Source organism: Microtus oregoni, unplaced genomic scaffold, assembly GCF_018167655.1.
Source record: "Microtus oregoni isolate MIOR12 unplaced genomic scaffold, Mior012 000027F_ref0000203, whole genome shotgun sequence".
NCBI classification, from domain to species: Eukaryota; Metazoa; Chordata; class Mammalia; order Rodentia; family Cricetidae; genus Microtus; species Microtus oregoni.
The window spans coordinates 26,303,936-26,330,888 of record NW_024543086.1 but is presented as its reverse complement, the minus strand read 5'-3'; the positions used below and the strand labels follow the sequence as shown (position 1 = coordinate 26,330,888).

Here is a 26,953-nt window from a genome sequence, read left to right as displayed (position 1 = left end):
TAGGCTTTGTTTCCGATTTTTCTTTGCTTTTCAGCAAAGGGTGTGTGTAGCTTTGAAGTATATGTACATTTATCTTGTATACCACCTCTTCTAGGTAAGATTTTAGAAAATGTTAGCTTTTTTTTTTTGCTGAATGCTGGTAAAATTCTTTGAATTATGACAATCACCAAGATAATCTTTACACGCAAAAAAAAGCACCAAAGGCGGGAGGGGAAAGGCAGGGTGGAGAGCAGAGAAAAATACAGAGCTCAATAAAAATCAATTTTAAAAAAAGCACCAAACTTGAGGCTAGTGGCTGATTCAATTTAGTTTATAATCTAGATTGCTTCTTAATTGGCTCCCTTGATATATAGAAACTCATTTTCTCTTGAAAGGTGGGAAACGTTAGATAGCTTCATGCAACACGACGTTCAAGAGCTTTGTCGAGTGGTAAGTTTCAAGCAGTAACTGTTGGGTCTTAGAGTGAATGTTTGAGGCAGTGCTAGAGTTCTTCATGAGTAAAAGCCTCACAGCTAATCAGACCACTGACATTGGCTTAGGACTGATGTTTTAGGCCAGAGCAGAGAGTGCTGGGATTCCAGATGTATACCATGTGCCTGGTAAATTCAGGGCCCATCTAGTTCTAACAGTGGGAAGGACTGTGCTACTCAGCAGAAGACGACTTGTTGGGAAAGACCGGACAGATAGAGCTGTGAGTGGGCTTCTTGCTAGTGAACTGAGCAGATGAGTGGTACAGGAGTCACAAAGCAAGGGACAAGCACACTGGCCGAGGCAGCTGCATTTACTGTCAGAAATCCTCCGCACCCACCCCCCTCAAGCTCATTAGTCACTGGTACATTCTCCTTCCTGGATTGAGGAAAGACAGATTCGCGTAACGGAGAGACGTGGAATGGCTGTTCAAGGTGATTGGCTGGGCAAGGTGTGTTTTCTTTTTTGCAGCACTAGCTGGATTGAATCAGTTCATTAAATATCCATGGACAAACCAGTCAATCCTGTTGACAGGCTCAACCTCATTAACCTTTGGTGTGGACCAATACGAGTTAAGTTTAGTGATCAGTTTACATGCTTTTCCACAGAGGTAAAATAAATATAAAAAATGCTTCTAAAGGCACTACAGACTACTAATTCATTCCAGAGACTGTATAAGAGGTTAACCTCAACTGTTGCATGTAGATATTTTTTTATAAAAGCCACAAAATCCAGCCAAGAAAGATTTATATGTTTTGAATAACTGCATGCCAAAGGTATTATTTTTATAGTTTAGAAATTCTTTGACTCTTGGTACTTCCAAGTAAATTGTCAAGTATAATGGTGTTTTGTTGTTTTGTTTTTTAATGCCCAAACCTTCTCTTTCAGTTGCTTGATAATGTGGAAAATAAGATGAAAGGCACATGTGTAGAAGGCACCATTCCAAAGTTATTCAGAGGCAAAATGGTGGTATGTGAGCATTAGTTTTAAAGAATGGCTTTGAAAGATTTATAAATGGAGATTTGACGGCCAATGCTGAAGCTGCCTTCTGTTTATTTACAGTCTTACATTCAGTGCAAAGAAGTAGACTACCGTTCTGATAGGAGAGAAGATTATTATGATATCCAGCTAAGTATAAAAGGAAAGAAAAATAGTAAGTCTTGTCTCTACATACTTCATAAGCTTTGTGTTTTTGGTTTGTTGTTGGGTTTTTTTTTTGTTTCCTTTTTTTATTGATATTTATTGATATTTATCTACATTTTTCTCTGCTCCCCTCCCTGTCCCTCCCCTTCCCCCTTCAAACCTCCCCCAAGGTCCCCATTTTTGCAATTTACTCAGGAGATATCTTGTCTTTTTCTATTTCCCATGTAGATTAGATCTATGTAAGTCTCTCTTAGTGTCCTCATTGTTGTAAATTCTCTGGGATTGTATTTGTAGGCTGGTTTTCTTTGCTCTATGAGTGAGTACATGTGATAATTGTCTTTCTGTGTCTGGGTTACCTCACTCAAAATAATTTGTTTTTTTGGTTTTTCGAAACAGGGTTTCTCTGTAGTTTTGGAGCCTGTCTTGGAACTAGCTCTTGTAGACCAGGCTGGACTCCCAAAATAATGTTTTCTAGTTCCATCCATTTTCCTGCAAAATTCAAGCTGTCGTTATTTTTTTTCTGCTGTGTGGTACTACATTGTGTAAATGCACCACATCTTTTTTTTTTTTTTTTTTGAAGGCTGTTCTCCAACTTTATTTGAGATTCAGTAGGTTAGTTCTCATCCACATTGACTGACTGTAGATTTTTGAATGTGGTAACAGGCACGTAAGTTACCAATGTGTAGAGTTTGTTTGAGTCCTCATCCTCATTACGTTTTCCGGACAAACGTACCCGGATACGATATGGAACATTCCTTATTCCTTTGGCCTAGACGGCTTTATTGAGCCTGGTATCAATCCGCACATCTGGAGTCCCCGTCTCCTTCATGGCAAATTTTCGGATTTCTTTGAGTGCCCTAGGAGCACGCTTCTTAAAGCCCATGCCATGGATGCGCTTGTGAATGTTGATGGTGTATTCTCGGGTCACCACCATCGTTGATGGCAGAACGGCCCTTCTTCTTCTCGCCACCCTTCTTTGCGGGAGCCATTCTCCCGGGCCCAAGCTGGAAAGGCTGCACCACATCTTTATCCATTGTTCGATCAAGGAGCATTTAGGTTGTTTCCAGGTTCTGGCTATGACAAACAAAGCTGCTATGAACATAGTTGAGCACATGTCCTTGTGGCACGATTGAGCATCCTTTGGATATATACCCAAAAGTGGTGTTACTGGGTCTTGAGGAAGGTTGTTTACTAATTTTCTGAGAAATTACCACACTGACATCCAAAGAGGTTGTACCAGCTTACATTCCCACCAACAATGCAGAAGTGTTCCCTTTTCCCCACATCCTCTCCAGCATAAGTTGTCATCGTGTTTTTGATCTTGGCCATTCTTACGGGTGTAATATGGAATCTCAGAGTTGTTTTGTTTTGCATTTCTCTGATGACTAAGGATGTTGAACATTTCCTTAAGTGTCTTTCAGCCATTTTAGATTCCTCTGTTGAGAGTTCTCTGTTTAGGTCTCTACTCCATTTTTTTTATTGGATTATGTGATCTTTTGGTGTCCAGTTTCTTGAGTTCTTTGTATATTTTGGAGATCAGACCTCTGTCTGATGTGGGATTAGTGAAGATCTTTTCCTGTTCTGTAGGCTCTTGTTTTGTCTTGTTGACCATGTCCTTTATTTTATAGAAGGTTTTCAGTTTCAGGAGGTCCCATTTATTAATTGTTTCTCTCAGTGTCTGTGCTGCTGGGGTTATATTTAGGAAGTGGTTCCCTGTGCCAATGCATTCAAGTGTACTTTCCACTTTCTCTTCTATAAGGTTCAGTGTGGCTGGCTTTATGTTGAGGTCTTTGATCCATTTGGACTTGAGTTTTGTGCATGGTGATAGATATGGGTCTGTTTTCATTCTTCTACATGTTGATATCCAGTTATGTCAGCACCACTTGTTTAATATGCTTTTTTTTTTCATTTGATTTTTTTTTTTAACTTCTTTATCAAAGATCAGGTGTGGATTGATAACCGGGTCTTCTATTTGGTTCCATTGGTCCTCCTGTCTGTTCCTATGCCAATACTAGGCTGTTTTCAGTACTGTAGCTCTGTAGTTGAATTTGAAGTCAGGGATTGTGATGCCTCTAGAAGTTCTTTTATTGTATAGGATTGTTTTGGCTATCCTGGGTTTTTTTTTTTTGCTTTTCCATATGAAGTTGAATACCGTTCTTTCAAGGTCTTTGAAGGATTTTGATGGGCATAAACCTTTAATCATTGTTGCTCTACCTCAGTGATTGTTTTATAATAAAGGATAGATGGAGGGAGTGACTTAAGTATGCGGAATACTCGGTGAATATCTGCTTCTACTTTGTCCAACTCAGAACACTATGTCAGGCTGTCCAGAACCTCCCATCCCGCCCAGCACGGCCTGCCCAGTTCCTGACTCCCCTTCACTACTCAGGAAACCATTCTGAGCTTTCAGCAACTCGAGCCACGCTTGATGTGTGTTTATGGAGCTATGTAGGCTAGTGCAGTCTGATGACTTTTGTTCAGCATCACGATCATGTCTCACAGGAGCAGCGGTTCCCAGTTCTGTTTTAGTGACCATTCTCTTCTAGATAGTTTTCTTATCTACAGGTTCAGGCCATTGTTTCTTGTTTTTTTTTGTTTGTTTGTTTTTTTCCCTTGGATTTATGACAAGGCTCAAACTCAGTTATTATTTATTAAAGTTTTTAAGATCAGTGATCAGTGTCCATGCTTTTTCACAGAACCAAAACCAATATAAAAAGTAATTCTATGTATTTCATTTTAAAGCCGTGGAAAGTTAGCCTATGCTGTTGTTGCAGGTGTGCTGCTTCCGTGGTGCCAATGTGGAATTACTGTAGGCTCAGTTCCTGTTTGTGTTTCCATCTCCTTTTTAGATCCTTATTGACACTTGGATATTCTCTTAAGCATTGCACCTAGGTTTAGTGTGGGGTGGTGGTGAGGGTGGGACCCAGAGCCTTACTGTTGTCCAGTTGTGTTACTTCATCCTGACTGAACTTACTCCTCATGCTACTATTTGTTTAGTGGCACACAATAATTTTAATGAGATAATTGAATTAATATTTGCTCTTCTATTTTTGTCACTTTTGTAGTTGTGTCTAATCCAACCAGAACAGGTGCTTGTCAGAGCACCAGGGCTGACCTCACCCTGACCCATGCAGATCCATTGTGCCCTCAGTCTCCTGGCTTGGTGTCTTCATCCTCTTCAGTTTTATATCCCGTTTCTATGCCCATTGCTTGCCCATGCTGTCTTAAGCTTTATAATAAATATCTCAGCAAGACTGAAATGAAGGACTTGAGTTTCCCTTTCATGCTGCCATTTTAATGCCCTGAAGAACATCAGTGAAGGTGCAGTGGCCTGTGTCTGCATTCAGTGGATGGTGAAGTTGCGGTTCATAGCTGCAGTCATGTGCTCTACTGGGTGCCCTAAACACATTAATATCCCTAATTTACACTCAGCTTGACCCTCTTATGTATTTGAGCTTTATTGATATGAAAGCTGACCTATCTTTTATTTCTTTTTAAAGTATTTGAATCGTTTGTGGATTATGTGGCCGTAGAACAACTAGACGGTGACAACAAATACGACGCTGGGGAACATGGCCTGCAGGTAACCCCTCCTGTGCTCAGTCAGTCCTCCCCAAGACTGCTGTGTTCTTCTGCTTTTGAGATTTGTAGCCTAAAGGCTCTGTCTTGAGTGGTCTGCTCAGGTGGGAGGATTTGATTGAGGAGGTGCAGTGTTTTACAGGCAGAAGCAGCAAAGTGATAGGAATGTGTTGTGGGGCTTGACATTTCCTCCTTTTGTTCCTCATTAAAGCATACCCTGATCTTACCAGAATGAGTTTCTTGCTCATTTGAATTCTTTTAGCACCCACCCCCATTTTTTCTAGATAAGTTTCTTCTGTACAGCCCTGACTCTCCTTGCACTCACTTGGTAGACCAGGCTGGCCTCCCCTCCCTGGTGGATTGGTTGAAACAAAAGGCGTGCACCACCATACCCAGCTTTTATATTTGTGGATGCCTAGTTTGTCTCCTCCCATTGTTTTACTTCTCTGAACTTTAGGAGTACAATTCTTAGGGTGTGGCCCCAAGGGACTCTGAGCATAGAACAAGTGACCTGTCCATGATGCAGTGAGAGATGGGCTTTGCTGGTCAGAGTGGCCAGCTGCATGCGATAATCTTGGGTCTTGTTTTCGGGCTTATTGCTGGGCTCTCACTGGCTCAATGACTTTATCATAGCCTATCACAATGCTTACCAGGCCTGCCAGTTTGTAACTCAGGGTCCCACGACTCTGCTTTGCTGTGTCAGACACAGGGTCAGAGGCTTTGCTGCACACAAGAGTAAGGGTTGTGTTGAGAAGTGCTTAAGAAGCATGGTGGTTGATATTTTGCCACTTGGAGGAGGAGTTAATATCTGGTTGTGCGGCATATCGTGCAGAGTGCCCCCTTGATTGGGAAGGGGTGGAGACGCAGTATTTTGTTTTTCTTCGTTTTTGGTTGGTATGGACTAGGTGCCTGGGCTTTTCTTTGTCTTTCTTAAGAGAGCCCTCGTTAGTCACTCCATATTACAAAGAGTGTTGCCAAATAGGGTTTCCAGGTTTCTAGCTGTGAACTGGAGAGGGGTTGGAAGTGAAGACCGGTAGTGGAGTTGAGGTGTGCTGCTGAGAAGCAGGGCTGAGCATTGTCAGCACCAACCTGTGCCCCAGCACTCAGGGAAGAAGGCCGTCTGGCTGGAGTCCTTCCTGCTGCAGACTTGCGCTGGTTCTGTATTTTCCACATTGTTTGGGTGCTAATATTGTAGGTAGCAGTGGATTTTAAAACAACCCCTGCTGGTCATCTAGGTTAGGGTGTAACCTTCCACACATTACAGAAGATCTTAAGGATCTCTAAACAAGCATGCAGATATCCTCACTTTTACCACCAGACGTTACCCAGTGTGCTCCCTTAGTGCTCAGACTGTTTATTATAATTTAATGTGTGTATATGCATGATGTGTATGTGTAGGCATGTGTATGGGGACATGTTTAGAGGTCAGAGGGCAATTTTGTGGACTCATTGATGTGGGTTTGTGGGACTATGAGCTATGTCTCTGGCCAGAAACAGGTAAAGTTGGATGTGGTGAGGTGTACCGTTAGTCCCAGTATTTGATAGGCAGAGACATGTGAATCTCTGAGATCCATGCCCACCTGATCTACATAGTGAGTTGTAGGCCAGCTAGAGCAACCTAGTGAAACTTTGTCACACCCACACATAAAACACAAAAGATGGATAAAGCCTGGTGTGGTAACTGAGGAGGCAGAGGTCGGAGGTCACTGGAAGTTTGAAGTTTACAAAGTGAGACTCTGCCTAAAATCACCATTTCTTCCCAACTTCCAGGAAGCAGAGAAAGGTGTGAAATTCCTAACTTTGCCACCAGTGTTACACCTGCAACTGATGAGGTTTATGTATGACCCTCAGACGGACCAAAACATCAAAATCAACGATAGGTAACGAACGGAGGGTGGGAGGACTTGGCTGTATGTATGGGGCCTTGGAGGCGTCATCTAATGGGTGCTCATTTTCAGTTGATTGTCCTGTCAGTGATCCTACCCTGACCCCAGCCTCCACTGTGCCACATTGAAAGCAAAGGGCAGGGTTTTCTGAATTAGTCACAGAGTTTGTATTTAGCTTTTCTAATGCTTAGATTTTGACCAAATGTAGATTTTTTTTTTATATTTTTTGTTTTGATTTTGACTGAATGTGTGTGTATGTTTGTTTATGTTTCAATATTTTCAAGGCAGGTTTTCTCTGTAGCCCTGGTTGTCCTGGAATTGGCTCTGTAGACCAGGCTGCCCTCAAACTCACATTTATTATTTGTCTGCCTTGCCTCTGCCTCTCAAGTGCTGGGATTAAAGCCATGTGCCACCTGGCTAAATTAGTGGTTTTGTTTTAGCTTCCAGAATGTGCTTGAATTTAAAGATAATGACGTATGTCTACCCCAATTCAGTTTCCTTTCCATATTTTTAAGACAACAGATTTAAGGATGTCAGAATGTGGTTCCATTGGTACAGTGCTTGCCTAGCATACACAAGGCCCCGGGTTTCGTCCAGGCATGGTGTTGCATGTCTATAATCCAGCATAGGGCAGGTGGAGACAGCAACATTAGAAATTCAGGATCCTTAGATGCATAGTGAGTTTGAGGTCAGCCTGGCCTTTGTCGACGAACCTTTGTAAAAGTGATGTTGCATACTTTATTTGAGTTGGTCTGCAGTTTTATCCTGATTAGTTTGAACATCGACATAGAACAGGACAGGTGATGGTCATTCATGTTTGAGGGGAGAGTGTAGCTGAATTATTTCCGCAAACTCACTATGTGCTTACCTGCCTGTGTTCCAGCACCTCATTTTTTTGTTTTGTTTTTTGTTTTTCGAGACAGGGTTTCTCTGTGGTTTTGGAGCCTGTCCTGGAACTAGCTCTTGTAGACGAGGCTGGTCTCGAACTCCCAGAGATCCACCTGCCTCTGCCTCCCGAGTGCTGGGATTAAAGGTGTGCGCCACCACCGCCCGGCTTCATTTTTGTTTTTTAATGGAATTCTTGCCATTGTTTTAAAGTGTGAGATTTTTCTTGAATTTCCAGATCACACATTTTAGCAGAAAGGGCCATAGTCCCAAGGTAGTGGGCCTGGATCCAAACAGCCTTTGGCCACTAGACACACACTCTTTGGGGCTCTGTTCCACCTTGCATTGCTTTCCTTCCTGTCTCTGAAGGCTGTATTTAATTTTGAGACATTTAAAATTCAGGCTGGCCATCAACTCACCAATACTATAAACTTTTGATCATCTTGCCTTCACCCCCGTGAGCTCAGCCAACATACGTTATCTATACCATGCTGGTGATAGAACCCAATGCCTTATGCATGCTAGGCAGGCACTACCAACTGAATTGCCATTCCAGACTTGAGTACAGGTTAATTTATCATCAGTAAGATTTAGCAAATCACAAATTAGGAAGCCAATAAATAATTTAGAGCTGTGTCAAATACAGTATGTTCATATAATAGAAGGGTAAGGTTCTTTTTACACACATTTGGCCAGCTTGTTCTCTGGTTACCCTAGGCTTACATACACCCTAGAACTGACTTCAGTGTCAGTTTGCTATAAGACAGTTGGGTGAAGCTTTTGAACATGAGCCTGTTAGTTACCCAGATTTTCTCTGAGAATTTTCCCTCAACTTTAAAGTGACAAATAATTTATCTAGTAAGAGCTCTTTCAGAAGTTAACTTCAAGATCCTTCAGAATCATTGTAATTCATGATTAAAGATGGACAGTTAATTGTAAGAATTTACAATAAAGTTCTAGTGGATCTCATGCTTTGCATATAAATCAATAGCTTCTTTTTAAAATATTTTTGAATAGGTTTGAGTTTCCAGAACAATTACCACTTGATGAATTTTTGCAAAAAACAGACCCTAAGGACCCTGCAAATTATATTCTCCATGCAGTCCTGGTTCACAGCGGAGATAATCATGGTGGACATTACGTGGTTTACCTAAACCCCAAAGGGGATGGCAAAGTAAGTGTTAGCCTTGGATGTTGATGTTCAAAAAACATGCCTCTTCTATTCATGCTTCATGAAATTACTGGATTCCTTCCCAGCCTTCGAATGTTTGTATGCTTTTTTTTTTTTTTGACTGAAGTTCTGTTTTCTTGTGTAATTTTCAACAATGCAAAGGTGAATGGTATATTCTGTGTTAAGAATTGTAGCTCACAGAGCTTTGTCTCATGGAACTGGCAAATACTGAAAACAGCGGTTCTCGTTGGCTGGTTAGGAGGCTTCATTGAGTCAGGCCTGTTTACACTTCCTCCAGGATCCCTGGTGTGATGCCATTTGGCAAAGGTTTTCAGAATAGTTTTTTTTTTTTTTAAAGGTACTTCAGCATTTAAAGTGACGAATTGGAGATTAAGTAATTTTAAATCAGAAGCCTATTACGTCATTATGGAGTTGATTAAGTAATTTTAAATCAGAAGCCTATTACATCATTATGGAGTTAATTTATTAAAATGTATCATTTAATTGTACTCTGTGCCTTTAATTCTTCAAAGGATTAGCACTGTGCTAACGATTGGTCCAGAGTCAGAAACAGGCTATTTGAATAGTTATCAAAACAGTACCAGTGAGCACATAGTGCCTCTTTCAAATTCTGAACAAGAAAGACAGAAGCATTCTGGGTGTTGTAGGAAAGTGTGTGTTTCTACTCTTAAATCTTTCTGCTTTTCCTTCTAGTGGTGTAAATTTGATGATGACGTCGTATCCAGGTGTACTAAAGAAGAAGCTATTGAGCACAATTATGGGGGTCACGATGATGACCTATCTGTTCGACACTGCACAAATGCCTATATGTTAGTGTACATCAGGGAATCAAAGCTAAGTGAGTACCAGTGGCTTGTGTTAATCCTTGTACTATGGCAAACTTGTATAGTTCTATGAAGAACCCCTCACTCACTGCCTCGGTGTCCTATTTGTACAATACAGTACTATAAAGTGCAGTGCACCTAGCCACGTTGTCTGGCCAAACACCCCTCCCCCTTATTCTTTCTATCTCCATCATTCTATCCGCAAAAGCAAACTACTTTGAGATTGTGGCATCAAAGTGGACATGGTCCCAAGACCTTCCACATTCCTAGATTATTTTATTAATGAAGACATGAGATTCTTATAAGGCGGGAAAACAGAATCAGCCAGGTGAAGGATTGTTTGTCCTGCAGGTGAAGTGTTACAAGCTGTCACCGACCATGATATCCCTCAGCAGTTGGTGGAACGGTTGCAAGAAGAGAAAAGGATCGAGGCCCAGAAGCGGAAGGAACGGCAGGAAGCCCATCTCTACATGCAAGTGCAGGTCAGCCTCAGGCTTGGAGACTGCTGTGTGGGCACTGCATGCCGCAGGTCTCTGCTGTCCCTGCTGAGCATTCTGTGCATATGGTCTATCTGCAGGGCTCACTGTGGGCAGTGAGGCAAGTGGTTGATGAGGCCTTTGGAGATTTGAGTGTGCTCAGGGTAATGTCTCACAGGTTGTAAGCTTGGCTCTGTGTGCCTTCAGATAGTCGCAGAGGACCAGTTTTGTGGCCACCAAGGAAATGACATGTACGATGAGGAGAAAGTAAAGTACACCGTGTTCAAGGTTTTGAAGAACTCCTCCCTCGCAGAGTTTGTTCAGAGCCTCTCACAGACCATGGTGGGTATAGTTCCTCTGCTCACATCCAGGCTACTGATATACCATGAGAGACTGCTTGCTCCCTTGGGTGCTCAGTGTGTCTAGGCCCTGCATGAAAACGAAGGCGATGTTGAGCTGAGCTCCTCTGACCTGGCCCACAGAGGCTGAATCTCAGAATCTGCTTCTCTCAGTCCCCAAAGCTAGCCTTGTAACATCTCAGAGAAGGGGGTTGTAGAGACTGTTCTTCCACTACCACCACCCCGGGGTTGGTAAAATAGGCTCCTGAGCTGAACCCTCGTGTGGTCCTGGTGAGGTCAGAGGCACAAATTGTCCAAGCCATGGGTCAAAAGTTTAAGTTTGGGTCAAACACCCTTACCCTTTACGCACAAAAGCATTAAATTGATAAAGATGGAAATGTATGCTTATTTTTAATAAACTTTTGAATTTTTTTTCAGGGGTTTCCACAAGATCAGATTCGATTATGGCCTATGCAAGCAAGGAGTAATGGAACAAAGCGACCAGCAATGTTAGATAATGAAGCTGACGGCAATAAAACAGTAAATATTGTTGGTAGATCCTCGGGTATCTCGTGGAACTCTGCGGGAGGCTCTTGTCCTGCAGTTAACAGCCATGTGTCCCTGTGGGTTGCATTCAGTAGAGCTGGACATGTTCTGCACTGCTCAAGTGTAGTTGTCGCCCTGTCACCTAGGCATTGCCACCTTCTAAAATCACCGTCTCTTTTGGAAATAGATGATTGAACTGAGTGATAATGAAAACCCTTGGACAATATTCCTGGAAACAGTTGATCCTGAGCTGGCTGCTAGTGGAGCAACATTGCCCAAGTTTGATAAAGATCGTAAGTGCCCATGAGGTGCCTGCTACTCTTAGAGCAGTTGCTAGGCTTGGAGTCCTCAATTGATCTCAGCAGAGGTCTGAGCCTTGTTCCCTTGAAGAAAAATCTCCTGGTGCTTCTTCCACGTTAACTCATTCAGTCCCTTCTGTGTTGAGGGCTCCTAGGGAAGCCGCAGGAGACTGGCTCAACTTGATCCTCCTGTGAGAGGGGGCAGACGGCAGTGATGCTGTGGTGTCCTGGCTGCTGGCTTGTGCTCCTCACTCTAGTCTGAGGGTAGGGTAGGGTTGCAGGCATGTGTTGGGTCACTTATCAAATGCCTACCCCTTAGGACCACACAGCCTGTGTGAAGGAGTTCTAAGTAATTAGTCAGGACTGTGCCACTAAATAATGTGGCTGCCTCGCACACTAGGGACACTCAGCTGCTAGATATAGCGGCTCTCCCCACCCCCCAGGAATACTGGTCCAGCTAGTCAGCACTGGGTCTCAGTTTACTGCATTGGGTATCCTCTTCACTGTCTCCTGTAGTGGTTTACCCAGATGTGATTTGTGGGACACACCTTTGTTATCACTGGATCAGCCTCCTGAAGCCTCCTGTCATTGTTACTTCTAGGGGACTTCTCATTGTCATTGGGTAGTCTCTTACCCTAAGGTTACTTGTTAGCATTCTCAGACATACTAAGGGTTAAGATCCTAACAGCCTCTCCATCAACTTGTAGATGATGTAATGTTATTTTTGAAGATGTATGATCCTAAAACACGGAGCTTGAATTACTGTGGACATATCTACACACCCATATCCTGTAAAATACGTAAGTCCTGCCTGCACTTCTTTCTGACTAGGGTTTGCTAGTTGCTTTACAGCTGTATATATAACAGATTTTTTTCCACCCTAGGTGACTTACTCCCAGTTATGTGTGACAGAGCAGGATTTATCCAGGATACTAGCCTTATCCTCTATGAGGTTTGCCCTTCTTTTCCCCCTTCATTTCTCTACAATCACTGTATTGTTTCTGCCTGGGGTGAGGTTGTTCTGCTTGCCTTGAAAATTTATTATTACTTAGTCTGTAGTTTATTTAGGTCCTGTGCTCTGTGTGTGGGGGTGGGGTGGGAGGAGGTCGAGACAGGGTTTCTCTGCAGCCCTGACTGTCCTAGAACTTGCTCATTAGTTGGAAATTAGTTTTTGTTTTTGTGGTTTATTGAGGCAGGGTCTCATGTAAGCCAGGCTGGATTCAGACTTGTTAATATATAACTTCTTTGGCCTCCTAATCTTACTGCCTCTACTTCCCCAAAGTGCTGTTATTACAAGTATATCCCACCATGCCTGTTGCACATTTAAGAATAGGTCGCTTTTACCTGATTAGGATTGGTGCTCATTAGATACTTTTAGGTCTATTTTTCCCAGTTGTATTTTAATAAGAATGTGTGGTCAGGAGCTTGGAGTCTGGCTGTTTGGAGGGTTGCATGGGCACAGAATCCAGGGCCAACCTAAAGAAATAAGGAGACCCTGTCTCAAATTAAAACACATAACATATAGACGAATAGATTTGAATACAGAGAAAGCATAAATAACCAAAAAATTTGCTCATAACATTCTTAAATGTAACCATTTGCTGTCTCTTCCTGTAGGAAGTTAAGCCGAACTTAACAGAGAGAATTCAGGACTACGATGTATCTCTTGATAAAGCCCTTGATGAGCTGATGGATGGTGACATTATAGTGTTTCAGAAGTATGTATCTTTGATATTTTCCATCTCTTTTGTATGCATATCAAGTTTTGTAACCTTGTGTACTGTGCTCTGAGCTGCCGTTGAGGTTTTGATATTAGGGGCAGTGAAAATTAGCCTTATTTAAAGTTCTCTTGGTGATACGGTGGTGAGCACTGTAATCCTAGAACGTGAGAAGTAGAGGCAGGAGGCTCTAGGAGCTGCATAGCAAGTTTGAGATTATCCAGGGCTCTGTGAGAGCCTGTCTCCCAAACCTAAGTTCTCTGATGTCCTACAGATGTCTGTAGGGACCAAAGTGGAATGTCTCCCCCCCACAGGGTTTCTCTGTAGCTTTGGTGCCTGTCCCGGAACTAGCTCTGTAGACCAGGCTGGCCTCGAACTCCCAGAGATCCGCCTGCCTCTGCGCCCCCCTCCCCCCCAGTGCTGGGATTAAAGGTGTGCGCCCCCCCCCCCCCCCCCCCCCCCCCCCCCCCCGCAAAAGTGGAATACTTGAGGTTGGCCTTATCAGATTCTCCCTCTGGCAGTTTACTTCACTGCCTACATCCATACCTGCAGGTGTTTGCCTGGGGCTCTAATGTCCAGCAACCTGATAATGGACAAGAGCTGCAGGTGTGGACTGCTAGCCAGAGCCCAGGCTGAACACAGTGAGCTGCAAAGGAGCCCATTTGTAGGGCGGGTTTGGTCATGCAGTCACTGGGGAAGCAGCCAGGACTGAGTGCCTACTATAGAGCTCCATAAGTACATGCCTTTCTGGATTTTTGTGTGTGTGTGTGAATGTATGTCTGCTGCCAGTGGAAGCCAGTAGTGGGGATTAAGATCCCGTGGGACTGGAATTACAGATTGTTATAAACCACATATGGGTGTTGTGGGTGGAGCCCAGGTCCTCTGGAAGTGCTTTTAATGGCTGAGCCACTTCTCCAAACACAGGCTTGTTTTTGTTGTGCCGTGTTCCAGCTTTCAGTGAGAGCATCTGTCTTCCATCATACTGCTTTCCATCTGTGTCGCTGGTGTCTGGATGACGGTCGCTACCTTTTGCTACCCCCGATTCAGTCCAAACATTTTTTTCTCCCCAGGGATGACCCTGAAAACGATAACAGTGAATTACCCACTGCAAAAGAATATTTCAGAGATCTCTACCACCGTGTCGATGTCATCTTCTGTGATAAAACAATCCCCAATGACCCTGGGTTTGTGGTTACGTTATCAAATAGGATGAATTATTTTCAGGTATTGAACATTCCTAGAAGACACACTATATATTTGTGAAAGAAACTGTATGATGCTCTCAATAAGAAGGAAGACAGTGCCTTGCTTGGTATGGACTTGGCTCAGACAGAGGTTTCAAGTTCCCCGCTTCCCTGGGCTCCACAGCAGATTTAATACTAGCCTGGGCCACACAGCATAAAGCCTCAAAGTGCTGAAAAGTTAAAATTGGTTGAGTTAGAAGATATATTAAAGATTAATATATCTAAAGAGATAAATACTAATTTTGATATAACCTATCTCATTATATTTACTTTTTAGCAGTCGGCATTGTACTGTATAACTATATACAGTTAGTTAAGCAGGAAAGACAAGTAGGTTACTTCCATGAGGACACCATTAGGAATGCTGTTTTGTTATGGGCAATAGTAAAATAAATTTCTGGGGAATTTTATTTAATTCAGGCTAACCATGTAGATCACATTCTGTGGAAATGTAAATAATTAGCCCCAAATTTAATAAACACATGTCCAACCTTTCCCCAGAGTGCCAACCTCTTTCTGGTCCTTCTCTACCTCCTAGGTTGCAAAGACAGTTGCACAGAGGCTCAACACAGATCCCATGCTGCTGCAGTTTTTCAAGTCTCAAGGGTAAGTGAGGCTCACTCTGCTGCTCACTGATATTCTTCCTTGTGTGCTGTCTGAGTTCCTCAAGGCATCATGGGAACACTTGACTATATAGTGGGGGTCACCTGCATCTATTTCTTTCTTAGTTTGAAATACATGTGAAATACATGCCACATGACTTTGAGGTGATAAAGGTTTACCTCCTCTACTGTTGTATTTGATAATGTTTGGCCCGCCCTGCTTCTTTGGGTCCTGTGCAGTTGTATGCTATCCCCACGCAAGCTGAGAGATTCAGGTCTGGGCAACAAAAGTGGGCTAGGTAGGTGCAAGCAAGGTTTCAGACAGTACACAACCAGCTGTTTTTGTTTATTCTCACTTGGTGTGTATCGTAGACCAGTAAACAATTTGCTTATTGTTTTCTTGTGTGCTGTTTTCTTGTAGTTACAGAGATGGCCCTGGTAACCCTCTTAGACATAATTATGAAGGTACTCTAAGAGATCTTCTACAATTCTTCAAGCCAAGACAACCTAAGAAACTTTATTATCAGCAGGTATGAATCCAAGTCAGTGTGACTAGGTGATAAAGGGAAGCTTTGAGTTCTCTAAACAAGCGTCTCTTTTTCCCAATAGCTGAAGATGAAAATCACAGACTTTGAGAACAGGAGAAGTTTTAAGTGTATATGGTTAAACAGCCAGTTTAGGGAAGAGGTGAGTGTTTCTTCTGATTGTCACTGTGGTACTTTTTGGAGCTTTAGCACTGATGCGCATGAGAGCACTCTCTCCTTCAGTGCAGGCATGGAGTGAGGCCTTTAAAGGCTGGACGTGATAGAGCATGGCTGAGCTAGCAGAGCTGAAATGAGAGCTTGGAGTGGCCCCCTGGCCTAGAGCCAGGCCACCACACGCTGCTGCAGCCTTGGCCTAGCTTAGCTCATCAGGATGTGTTCACAACCAGGCTGTGCCCCTATGCTATATCCATCAAAGAAGAGCATACTTGCTTGGTTACCAGGCCATTTTACCTCCCAACTCCACCATAATTCAGAGACTTGAGACCTAAATACTGTGTTTTCTGTATTGTTGGTGAGGCTCTAACCCCTGAGTTACTGGTACCTTTCCTGAGGACCAGCTCTCTGTATTCTTGTGCTGAGAACAGGAATGCTCTTAGGGTGACCCAGGGATGCTTTCTCAGATACTGTTCTGATCTACAGTCCTTCCCAGTTTGGAGGAGGTGGTCCTACTACCATGAATGAGTCCATAATTGGGGCTGCTAGAGAGGGACTTTGATAGCTCACCTCTCTTCCCAGCTTGAACTAGGGAGTTCTTGGGTTTGTTGTAGCAGAAATCTGTTTCCTTTAAAGCACTTGTAACACTCTGTCATCACCTAGGAAATAACACTATACCCAGACAAGCATGGCTGTGTCCGGGACCTGTTAGAAGAATGTAAAAAGGCCGTGGAGCTTGGTGATAAAGCATCAGGGAGACTTAGGCAAGTATCTCTGGAGCTGCAGGAGGTTGGGGCAGCCAGCCTCTTCCGAAACTGAATGGAAATCGAATAGCCTTTCTTCTGCGGTTGCTGTTTTGGAGAGGCCAAGCCTCTCTCCCCTTCTGCTGTCAACTGTAGTAAATGTCTGTGATGCCAGTAGCAAAGGAACAGTGTGTTCCAAGGTGCTTGGGGAGTGTGTGTGTGTGTGGGGGGGGGTGGTGTTCATACATCTTCAGTGGGTAAGAAGTTTCTGGTTTAGCCTCTGTGCAGATATAAAGTGAGGTCCCAAATTCTGCTCTTCTGAGTCTGAGCATGAGTCTGGGTTTTTGGTTTTTTGTTTGTTTGTTTTTGTTTTTGTTTTTTTGCCTTATGGATGCCTTTGGGGCTGTTTGGTTTCCTAAAATGCTATCTTTAGTCTTTCTTTCTTTCTTTTTTTCTTTCTTTCTTCTCATTTATTTTTCTTCCCTCTTTCTTATTTTTCCCTCCCTCCCTCCCTCCCTTCTTTATTTTACTCTCCAAAGTCTTTATTGAACCAATTACATTAAATCACAAAACATTTCACTTGTTGTTTTCAAGACAGGGTTTCTCTGTGTAGCCTTTGTTGTCAGTCCTAGAATTAGACCAGTGTGCGCCCTCACTCCTGGCAGAGCCTGGCTAAATCAGAAAGTATTAGCAAAAGCTTCTGCATGCTTCCAGGATGGTCCTCTTGTCACCCCCCCCCCTCCCCCAAACAAACTGTAGATCAGATCTTAAATGATGGCCCCTTCACTCATCACATGGCTTTAAAAAATAAATCACTAAAGAAACCCAAGTACGGTGCCACAACTGCTCAGAGGCATCTGTAATTCTCATATTATTCCATTTATAAGAACTCGGGCATGAATAAATCTGATCCAGTGCTCTATAGCACACTACATCGCCATGCTCTTCCTCCTTTACGACCAAGATCCGATAGGAAACCTATCTTTGTACTCTGCTCAGCCTGCTGGCCTCTTGTATTATACTCAATGACTAGTCTTCCTATAAAAAATTAATAAAAGTACAATACACAAAGCATAATTAAGCCAAGCATATGGTCATACTCAGAGTTCCTTCTCCTGAGCATACATACATGTCATCATGCCCCTTTCTTGTGTCTTTCCGTGAGTGCCAATATGTCATTGCCCCGTTTTTCTTTCAGGCTGCTAGAAATTGTGAGCTACAAAATTATTGGTGTGCATCAGGAAGATGAGCTATTAGAGTGTCTGTCCCCTGCGACGAGTCGGACGTTTCGAATAGAGGTAGCTGTTGCCTGCTGGCCTCAGAACCAGTGCCACTGTGGTGGGCTGTATAGAGTTTCATTCCCAGCTTTTAAAATGCTGCACTATGAAAAAAATACACACAGCATAAGATAATGCAGCCACTATTCAGTGTGTACTTGATGGTGTTGAACACAGTTGCCTTGTAAGCATCCTCTATCCAGAGCTGTTCATCCCAAAGTACTGCTGTCTGCTTTTGTGCCCTTGTGAGGGAAGTCTTTATAAGTTTGGGCCAGGTATGGTGAAACACACTTTTTTCCTTTGGTATTATTGCCTGCATGTACATATCTGTACCTCATGAATGCAGAGTCCAGAAAAGGTGGTGTTAAATCTGCTGGAGCTGGAATTACAGGCGGTTGTGAACCACTGTGGGTTCTGGTAATGAAACCCAGCTCCTTTGGAAGAGCTATCAGTGCCCTTAACTACTAAGTCATCTCTCCAGCTCCACTGTTGGCTCGGAGCTTTGATTCCAGTACTCAGGAGGCAAAGACAGGCCAGACTTATATATATTCCAAGTTCTGGGCCAATCAGAGCTACATAGTTAGGCCAAACATACAAGTAAAAAAATTAGTTTGGGCGCAGACAGAATGACTCAGCTGGTGAAGGCGCACCCCTCACCCCAGCTTGGTAGCCCAAATTTGATCTCCTAGACTCACATGGTAGATGAAGACAACTGGCTCCTGTGGGTTGTCCTTTGAGCCCGACGTGCCTATCGTGGCAGGCATGTGTGCATGCACACACAAATCAACTGATAATGTGTAATTTGATATGTGGGTGCAAAGCACGCCCAGGCAGAAACCCTGGGTCAGTAATGGAAATAGAGCTACTGCTATTTATTTCTACAGTAACTGGTTATAAATGTTTTGGTTTCTTCCAAGAAACCTGAACTGTCTTGACTGAGTTAGCTGTGAGTGTGGCCTTTTGGTAGAAATGTCTGCCAGCAGCATACATTACAAACTGCCCGAGGCTTATGAGCTTAAATAGAAGAACAGTTTGCAGTGCTCACAGTGGCCTTGTTTGCCAGTACATTCTCTAACAGGAGCCCCTTTCACTCTGCCCCCCCCCCCCCCACATCCACTCACCTGTTAACACCACCTGAGGTCTGGGTTCATCTGCATCTAAATGCGAGTTTACCCGTCGAGTCAGGTTAGAGTTTAAATAATAACCACACTTAGAGGAAGTCTTTGTGTTTAAAATGTGTCTCCAGGAAATACCTTTGGACCAGGTAGACATAGATAAGGAGAATGAGATGCTAATCACAGTGGCGCATTTCCACAAAGAGGTGTTTGGGACTTTTGGAATTCCATTTTTGCTGAGGATACACCAGGTAAGACTCCTGTCTGAACTCTGGGCCTTTGAAGTACTTGTTGATCTCAGCTGATGGGGCAGGCAACATGGCAGTACACTGGGATAGCATGTTCTGCCTGAGCATACCTGTTTGTCTTCCAGGGCGAGCATTTCAGAGAAGTGATGAAGCGAATTCAGAGCCTGCTGGATATCCAGGAAAAGGAGTTTGAGAAGGTGTGTGCTCTTTGGAACCTGGCTAGGCTTTAGTGGCTAGCACTTGAAGCTGAGTGAGGCTGCTGAGCCTCTTGGGCAAAACAGCAGGGATAATGGAGAAGTTTATTTTTTGTTTTCCAGTTTAAATTTGCAATTGTCATGATGGGCCGGCACCAGTACATCAATGAAGATGAATATGAAGTGAATTTGAAGGACTTTGAGCCACAACCTGGTAAGAGGCTCTCAACAGAGGCCTTCATTTGGCCTGTAGGTCTTGGAACCATGTGCAGCCATTGAGAGTCAGCAGCACCCTTGGCATTGAGTGAGTTTCCCACAGCTCAGGCCTCTGCATTTCCAAGGATGAGAGCTTTTGCTGTGCATTAATGGGCTGAGGTGTGGGTGATTCTGCTTCAAGTTCCCCCTGGGGCTGTGTTTTAGCATTTGATTTGCATCAGCTTGTGTTGTGAGCAGCCCCTGACTCCAGCTGAATGAGTAGCCATCTGAGGTGAAGACTGGATCTGGTGGTTGCCAAGGGTCTTAATGGTTTGTTCTCTGTCCCTGCAGGTAATATGTCTCATCCTCGGCCTTGGCTAGGGCTCGACCACTTCAACAAAGCCCCAAAGAGGAGTCGCTACACTTATCTTGAAAAGGCAATTAAAATCCACAACTGACTTCCTTCCCGTGCCCAAGGCGAGGGACAGCTCGTGGGTGTGTGCCCTTTTTAACAGCCGTAGACCTTTGGTACACGTGCATTCTAGCCCAAGTCTCCAGCAAGAGGATTTGCTGCTGATGTTAATTTTATTTTGTTGAGGCTGTTCAGTTTGGCTTCTCTGTATCTATTGACTGCCCTTTTTGAGCAAAATGAAGGTGTTTTTATAAAGCTTGGATGCCAATGAGAGTTATTTTATGGTAACCACAATGCAAGGCAACCATCAGCATCACGGGAGAAGAGATTCCTAGGATGCGAGTCCCTGGCAGAGGCGTCCGGTTGGTGCAGACAGCCTGGCCCCCTGCCCGGGTCCTACACAGCTCTGCAGTTAGAGCTAGTCAGGCCGATGTGTAGGCTCGTCCGACTCTTCCTTCAGTTAGACTTTGAGTGACCTGTGCACATCTGTAAAGGCAAACCAGAGAAACCACCCTGCGCAAAGCACTCTGCTTCACTGTGTGTGTGCTGCTGGCCCTCTCCGGGGTTCCTCTCCTCAGCTGCCTGGGGTGTTTTTAATAAACATCTCACTTCGTCAGCCATTGGCAAAGTGGATACACTGAGTTCAGTCCTGACAGCTAGGGGTCTTTTTATACATGGAGAACATTGTCAGATACAATTAAGGTTTACTCTGTTGCCTCTTGGCAAACAATGATCTGAGCAGGTGAAAGAATCACTCTAGGTTTCTGTGAGGACGGAGTGGATGAGCAGCAAAGGAGAGCGCCTTTTAGCAAGAGCGCATGCTCGCTAGTGGTTAGTAAGCTGTTGACTTTGTAAAAAAGATAAAAGAAAAACAGGAAAAAAAAGGAAAATTAAATTGTATATTTAATGAATGAAACCTGTACAATTTGCCCCTGGGAGGAGGTCTTTTCTGTTGGGTGAGTGCAAGTGAACTTGGCCGACTTGGACACTCTGTGTGTAGCTTTATTTGAGTCCTCTTTGTCCTTTTGTTGGAGCTAATGCCAGCTGCGTGTCTAGTTTGAGTGCAAATAGAATCAGCAAGCCACACTTCTTTTCCCTCCCTCCCCAGTCCTTCCGTTTGTTTCTGTAGCAGCAGTGTACACCAACTCTCCTGTATATTGCCTTTTTGCTGGAAAATGTTGTATGTTGAATAAAATTTTCTATAAAAATTATAATCCAGTGAGTGCTGTGGAAGCCGAGGACGAGTATCCTCTCCCTGGAAACAGGCCTGGGAGCCTTGCCTTGAGTCAGGGGTTCAACCACTATGTATTTTTCTCAGATATTGGATTTTTCCTTTGGGTGGCAGTTTTTTGTCTTGCACTGCAGGCCTAGAACATGCTATGTAGACCAGACTGGTTTTGAACTCAGAGATCCACCTGCCTCTGCCTCCCAAGTGCTGGGCTCAAAGGTGTGAACCACCACCCTTGGCTTCAGTTTGGTTTTGGCCTCTAACATTTGAGCTTGAGAAACAAGGTTTTTGTAAGGTATCTAGTCCTAACAGTCAGGAAGCAGAGGTAGGAGTATCAGTCAGCCTGTGCTCCAGAGCTCCTGTTGAGAGTTCGGGATGTAACTGGTGGTGGAGTACTTGCCTGGTGTATGCAAGGCCCTGGGCTTCATCCCCCAGGATCTAAGGAAAACCCAAGAGTCCTCACCGGGACTGGGGAGATTGGAGGTCTCTGGCTGAGTTGTCCATGGGAGGGTACCGCTGGCCTGGTTCTGAGCCACCTGCACGCTGGCTTCCATTTTCCTTTTGCACTATGAATTGTGTGCCTTCCAATAACTTGTGTTGTACAGATCAGTGGGATAAGGAGCAGATCATGGGGGACCCTGTAGGCCTTGATCCTGCTGTGCCCTTTGGCCTTTTACAAATGAGAAGTTACTGGCAGTCATAGGCAAGGCAATGAGGACTGCTCACCCAGTGTCGGCCTTTGAACTCCAAGGTTCCTGTTTGAGGTTTTGTTGGGGCTGGTCAGTCTTAGGTACCCACAATTTCTATTCCCCCTTAAATATTAAATGACTATTTTTCAAAGAACTTCTTGTAGTGTTTCTTGTGTGCCGCATTCATTTCCCATCCATCTTGAGTTCGTTTACCTGGTTTGGGGGAAAAGCAGACATTTTAAAATTTATGAAACAGTTGTCTTCCAGCCTGCTCCCTTTAATCCTCTGAAGATGCCGGGTCCTTTGTTCTGTGGCGTATGACTGTTGAGGTAGGTGAGGTCTTACCTGCAGTGGGAGCCAGTGTGTGAACCCTGGTGAGGGCTTGCAGCCATCGTGGCCATGTGGTGCTCAGGACCGTCAAGCTGAATCCCATCACTAAAGAAGTGGAAACCGGAAGATGAGGAGTTCAAAGCCATTCTTGGCTGCATAGCAGATTGTGGGATAGCCTGAATTACCTGAGACCCAGTCTGAAATTACAGGAGCATAACCCAGAAGGTACATTGTCCACAAGGGTTGTCTTCAGTGGCAGATCTGTGCATGTTGGCTCTTAGCCTTGTGGTATTAAGGCAGTGTTAGCAGGTTCCCTGTGGCTCCTTGGGGAATCTGCTCTGACACTAACGAGGTCTTTAAGAGCATCAAGCCAGCTGCCCTTGTGACCAGTGCATCTGGCAAAGAGTAAGGTTGAGGATCCCTTTTTTGTTAGGAAAAATGATCAGATACATTGATCAAAGCAATGGTTAGTCTCTGCAAGGGGTATGGGGAGGGCGGTGATCCCAGATGTGAGACCTGGTATGTACCACAGTGGGATAAGGCTCCCTGGGATGGGAGCCTCTGGAAGCTGATGCTGCCCAACAAAGTTAGCTCCCTGCTTGTGATTCAGGCCCTCACCTGCAGTGGCCTGGCTGAAGTAGTCCACTGAGAATGGGCACCCACCCCCAACCCCACTCTCAGTGTAGGAAGCTCTAGCGTCTTCAAGCTGTATGAAGTCATCAAAATAAGATGTGTGGAGACATTTCTCAAGGATAAGCTTTGTGGCACTGATTTCTGAGTTGGCAATCCCCAAAAACCCTGGCGGTTAATATTGGTGCCTTTTTGAGCCACAGGTCTTTGTGGTTTTCAATGCCAAAACCCCAACTCTGAGTGGTTGGGTTTGGGCTCCTAGAGCTCTTTCTTGCCACAGGACTTGCCAGCACCCTGGGTAGAAGGGAAATATCCTGGTATATGTGGTTGAGGAAAGGCTCTAGCAGCCTCTTAAGGGGGAAGCAAGAGATCAGGGACAAAGCTGGTTCTTTCGTAGGAACTAGAGCTGTCTCCAGGAGTGGGGCCCTCATGGGGCCTGCCAGGCTGTTCCTGCCGTGAATAGTCGCAGAGGTCTTGTGTCCACTCTGCTCTGTAGTCTGGCTGATGGTGCTCAGTTCTCAAGGGCTTGAGCGGCACAGCCCCAGGAGAGTTCGTTTCCTGGGTGGACGGACTGCGTCAGGACCAAGTCTCCACGTCCTTCAGTCTAACTGTTGGGAGACATGGGTAGTTGTGCCCTGCTCATCTCTGAGTGGGGCCTTCAAGTTGGGGTCCCCAATTCTGGGGGCGAGCTGTGTGAGTATGAGAGAGAGGTAGTCTGTCCCTGCCGGGGGTCACAGAGGTGGTGGTGGCTGGATGTTGGGGTAAGTGGCAGGGTCCAGCTTGTACCTTTGGAGAGCAGTTTCCGTGGAGACCCTCGGTTTCTGAGGTTAGCTCACCCATCTTCCCTCAGCCAGGAACACTGGGCTCCTGGACATTCTAAGGTCGTTTGGGGGAGTGCATTGAGGTTCATCCCTGTTGAAGGGACAGGGTCAACCTTCCAGCTCAGTGGTGTGGACTAGAGCTAAGAGCATATCTAAAGCTGGCCAGACCGCTCCCTTGCCCTGGTGTCTGCTCACTGTCCCTAGACAGCAGATTTCCAGGGCAGTGAACTTGTTCTGGGCTGAGCTGACAGCAGTGGCCTGGGAGTAGGCACAGAAGCCATCCTTGGTCACGGCCGATACCAGAGCCATGCCTGTGACCACACCACACCCACCGTCTGCTTCTGCGATAAGGCCAAGTGCGGTTAGACTTAAAAATCTCTTGGCTCTGGCCCAGAGGGTGGGTTGACTAGAGACAGAAGCCTCGAACAGTGTCCTCACCCGCCTCAGCAGCACCACACTGAACACCAGCACAGCCCTTGGGGTTGAGTCGGTGGCGGACACCTACAGACTGACTTGAAGCTGAGCGCTTCATTTTCAGTGGTTCTTCCACTTTGTGGAAGGAGATGATTTTGAGGGTCTAGGCTGTGATCACTTGCCATCTCCTACAAAGTGGGGGGGTGGGGGGAGGGATCTGAATAAAGAAGTTTGGAGTTGAGTAGTTGAAGGTAAAGATGCTTCTCAATACAAGTTTTGTCCTGAGACCCGAAGGCCCATTCTCACTTGGCTTCCCATGTCTGGGTCACAGAAGCCTATGTGTCAAACAGTCACTGGTAGTGTGGGCTGATGTCAGTCCTGTTACACAGTTATGACTTGCAGCTGTAGTACATTTTATTTCTCAAGTCCAGTCTGCCATCAACAGGGAGTTCAGGGCCTCCCTGTGCTCTAGAGAGACCTGCTGGCCTGGAGCAGTGTCCCTTTCAGGAATTGCCGCCCAAAATGGCAGGAGATGCCACCATCCCACCAAGCCTCCAGCCTACACTCAGTGTACCTACTCACACATGTATACCTTTTCACGTCATGCTAATGCAGGGGCTACCGGGAGACGGACCTCTTTGATCATCTGTTTATAGTCACCAGAACAACCTGGGCCTGGGTTGCTACCGCTATCGGTTGGTGCAACACTGCCCTCTTGTGGTGAGTGGGCATTACAGGGAACCTCAGCACAGCCCGTGTCCTGTTGCTTCCTGTTTCCCCTTTCCTTCAAATGCTTCCTCAAGTCTCCTCATGTCTATTTGAACAATGATAGGCAGGACAATATTTTTCAAATTAAATGGAGCTCCACTCTGGTGGTACACACCTGTCAAACCAGCAGTCAAGGGGCTGAGTCAAGAGGTAGTGATGTCCAGCCTGCCTGAGACATATAGCAAGCTGAAGAATGGCCTGGCAATTCAGAGAATCCCTGTCTCAAGATGAAAGGGGAGCTGGGGGTGTAGCTCAGTGGTAGAGCACTTGCTGATGAGACACAAAGCCCTGGATGCAGTCCTCAGCACGGACTGCAGAGAGACAAACCGACTCTCTGGTACTGGGTTGCCCTACACCACCTTCGTGATCTTGCCCAGTGGGCCTTGTTTTACCCAGAAGTCTTATCCACAGGACAGTTTGAGGTCTTGTACCAGCTACTTCCTTCCCGTTGCCCCTTGTGCACTGTGAGGAATCAAGCTCATTGGGGACTCCGCTCCAGAAATGGCCCAACAAGACCCATCTGTTCCCAGTTTCTATAACCCTGCCTCAGGGTCACCAGGATGTCAAACTGGACCAAGCTCATGAGTCTGCCTGGGAAAATGACAGGATGGAGAATGAAGACTAGATGGACAGGTGGGCCTGTGGAAGGATAGGTCGGTGGGCTGTCCCAGGGTGCGCAGGGCTGGAGTCAAGAGGGGCAGGAAGCAATTCACAGATGGTCTCAGGTGAACTCCAGGTGGATGGGGTAAGTGGATGCCAGTTTCTCTTCCCACCGCTGGGATGGAACTGTGCACAGGAAGGATGGGAAGAGAGCGAGTTTGTCTTAGCTCACAGTTCCTGGTGAGGAGGTGGGGCAGTGGCCGGAGAGAGCTAGTCACATGACCCCACAATCCAGAAGCAGAGAAAGACGAATGTGTGCTGCAGCCCAGTTCTCTCTCTGTAGGATCCCAGCCAGGGAATGGTGCTTCCCACAGAGGGCAGGCCCTCCCGCACAGCAAGGCTCATCTCCCAGACAGTTCTGTATTTTGTCAAGTTGACACCATTTTTGTAGCGAGCTGAGTGGAATCACACCTGATGGAGATATATAATCAACTCCTGAGATGGCTAAGGCCTGACTTATGCTATGATAACGCAATGATTCTCAGCTGCTTGCATATGCGTGGGCCTATGGGCAGTGCCCACCTGGCAATCCGGGATTGGCAGCCCATGCCTACTTAAGGGCTGGGAGAGGTTTGCCCAGAGAGAGAGAGAGAGAGGAAAAAAGAGAGGAGAGAGGGGAAGAGAAAGAGAAGAAGGAGATAGATTGCTGTGAATAAAGTCCTGGAATAAACTGCAGTGAGAAGAGCTCCGGTGGTCGCGTCATTCCTTGTGGGACGAGGGTGGCCGTGACACATTTTAAGGGACAGGTATTTACTATGTAAGACTGGCAATCCTCTTGACTCAGCCTCCCAAGTAAGTGGTGAGTTCTTATCCATGTTAATTACTTCGCTCTCTCTGTTAGCCATGGGCTGCTGGCTGGTGAGGAGTGGAAGGAACAGTAGGACCCAGAGCCAAGTAGGAGACGAGGAGGGGAACAAATTTTGAGTGAGTGGAAAGGACAGAGAACAAGGGCTGCCTCTGAGGTATCTGGGAGAGAGAAGGTGGCCGTGCCTTCCTCATGTACCCCCTCCTACAGGAGAGGAGTCTCTCCTAAGACCTACTGTGAGTACCCACCCCCATTTTTGTATGTATAATTACAATATGTGGGTACACGTGTGTGAGTGGTCATGCACATGTACGCACATGCATATGGAGCCCAAGGCTGATGTGAGCGATCATCTCAAACCTACCCGACTGGAGGAGGAGAGCGATCATCTCAAACCTACCCGACTGGAGGAGGAGAGCCCGTGTGTTTGTCCCGGCTGCCCAGAACAGAAATAACCACATAGAAACTGTATTAATTAAATCACTGCTTGGCCCATTCGCTATAGCTTCTTCTTTTTTTTTCTTTC

General features: G+C 45.2%; 1 protein-coding gene and 1 pseudogene across 2 annotated transcripts in view; one reads left to right on the top strand and one right to left on the bottom strand.

Annotated features, from left to right (window-relative positions):
* Usp7 (ubiquitin specific peptidase 7) overlaps window positions 1–21,284 on the top strand; it is a 55,836-nt gene extending 34,552 nt beyond the window's left edge. For both annotated transcript variants that reach the window (XM_041675998.1, XM_041675999.1), the window contains 24 exons: window positions 375–429; window positions 1,357–1,437; window positions 1,531–1,621; window positions 5,112–5,194; window positions 6,961–7,070; window positions 8,979–9,135; window positions 9,847–9,991; window positions 10,329–10,459; window positions 10,661–10,795; window positions 11,230–11,331; window positions 11,525–11,630; window positions 12,344–12,436; window positions 12,521–12,588; window positions 13,254–13,354; window positions 14,425–14,578; window positions 15,137–15,204; window positions 15,622–15,730; window positions 15,810–15,887; window positions 16,562–16,662; window positions 17,840–17,939; window positions 19,165–19,284; window positions 19,407–19,478; window positions 19,599–19,689; window positions 20,022–21,284. In XM_041675998.1, the coding sequence (XP_041531932.1) occupies window positions 375–429; window positions 1,357–1,437; window positions 1,531–1,621; window positions 5,112–5,194; window positions 6,961–7,070; window positions 8,979–9,135; window positions 9,847–9,991; window positions 10,329–10,459; window positions 10,661–10,795; window positions 11,230–11,331; window positions 11,525–11,630; window positions 12,344–12,436; window positions 12,521–12,588; window positions 13,254–13,354; window positions 14,425–14,578; window positions 15,137–15,204; window positions 15,622–15,730; window positions 15,810–15,887; window positions 16,562–16,662; window positions 17,840–17,939; window positions 19,165–19,284; window positions 19,407–19,478; window positions 19,599–19,689; window positions 20,022–20,128 (2,458 nt within the window). In that variant the 3' untranslated portion in view covers window positions 20,129–21,284. The remainder of the gene's footprint in view (window positions 1–374; window positions 430–1,356; window positions 1,438–1,530; window positions 1,622–5,111; window positions 5,195–6,960; window positions 7,071–8,978; window positions 9,136–9,846; window positions 9,992–10,328; window positions 10,460–10,660; window positions 10,796–11,229; window positions 11,332–11,524; window positions 11,631–12,343; window positions 12,437–12,520; window positions 12,589–13,253; window positions 13,355–14,424; window positions 14,579–15,136; window positions 15,205–15,621; window positions 15,731–15,809; window positions 15,888–16,561; window positions 16,663–17,839; window positions 17,940–19,164; window positions 19,285–19,406; window positions 19,479–19,598; window positions 19,690–20,021) is intronic.
* Window positions 2,132–2,609, bottom strand: LOC121463669 (annotated as a pseudogene).
* Window positions 21,285–26,953: the final 5,669 nt, after the last annotated feature.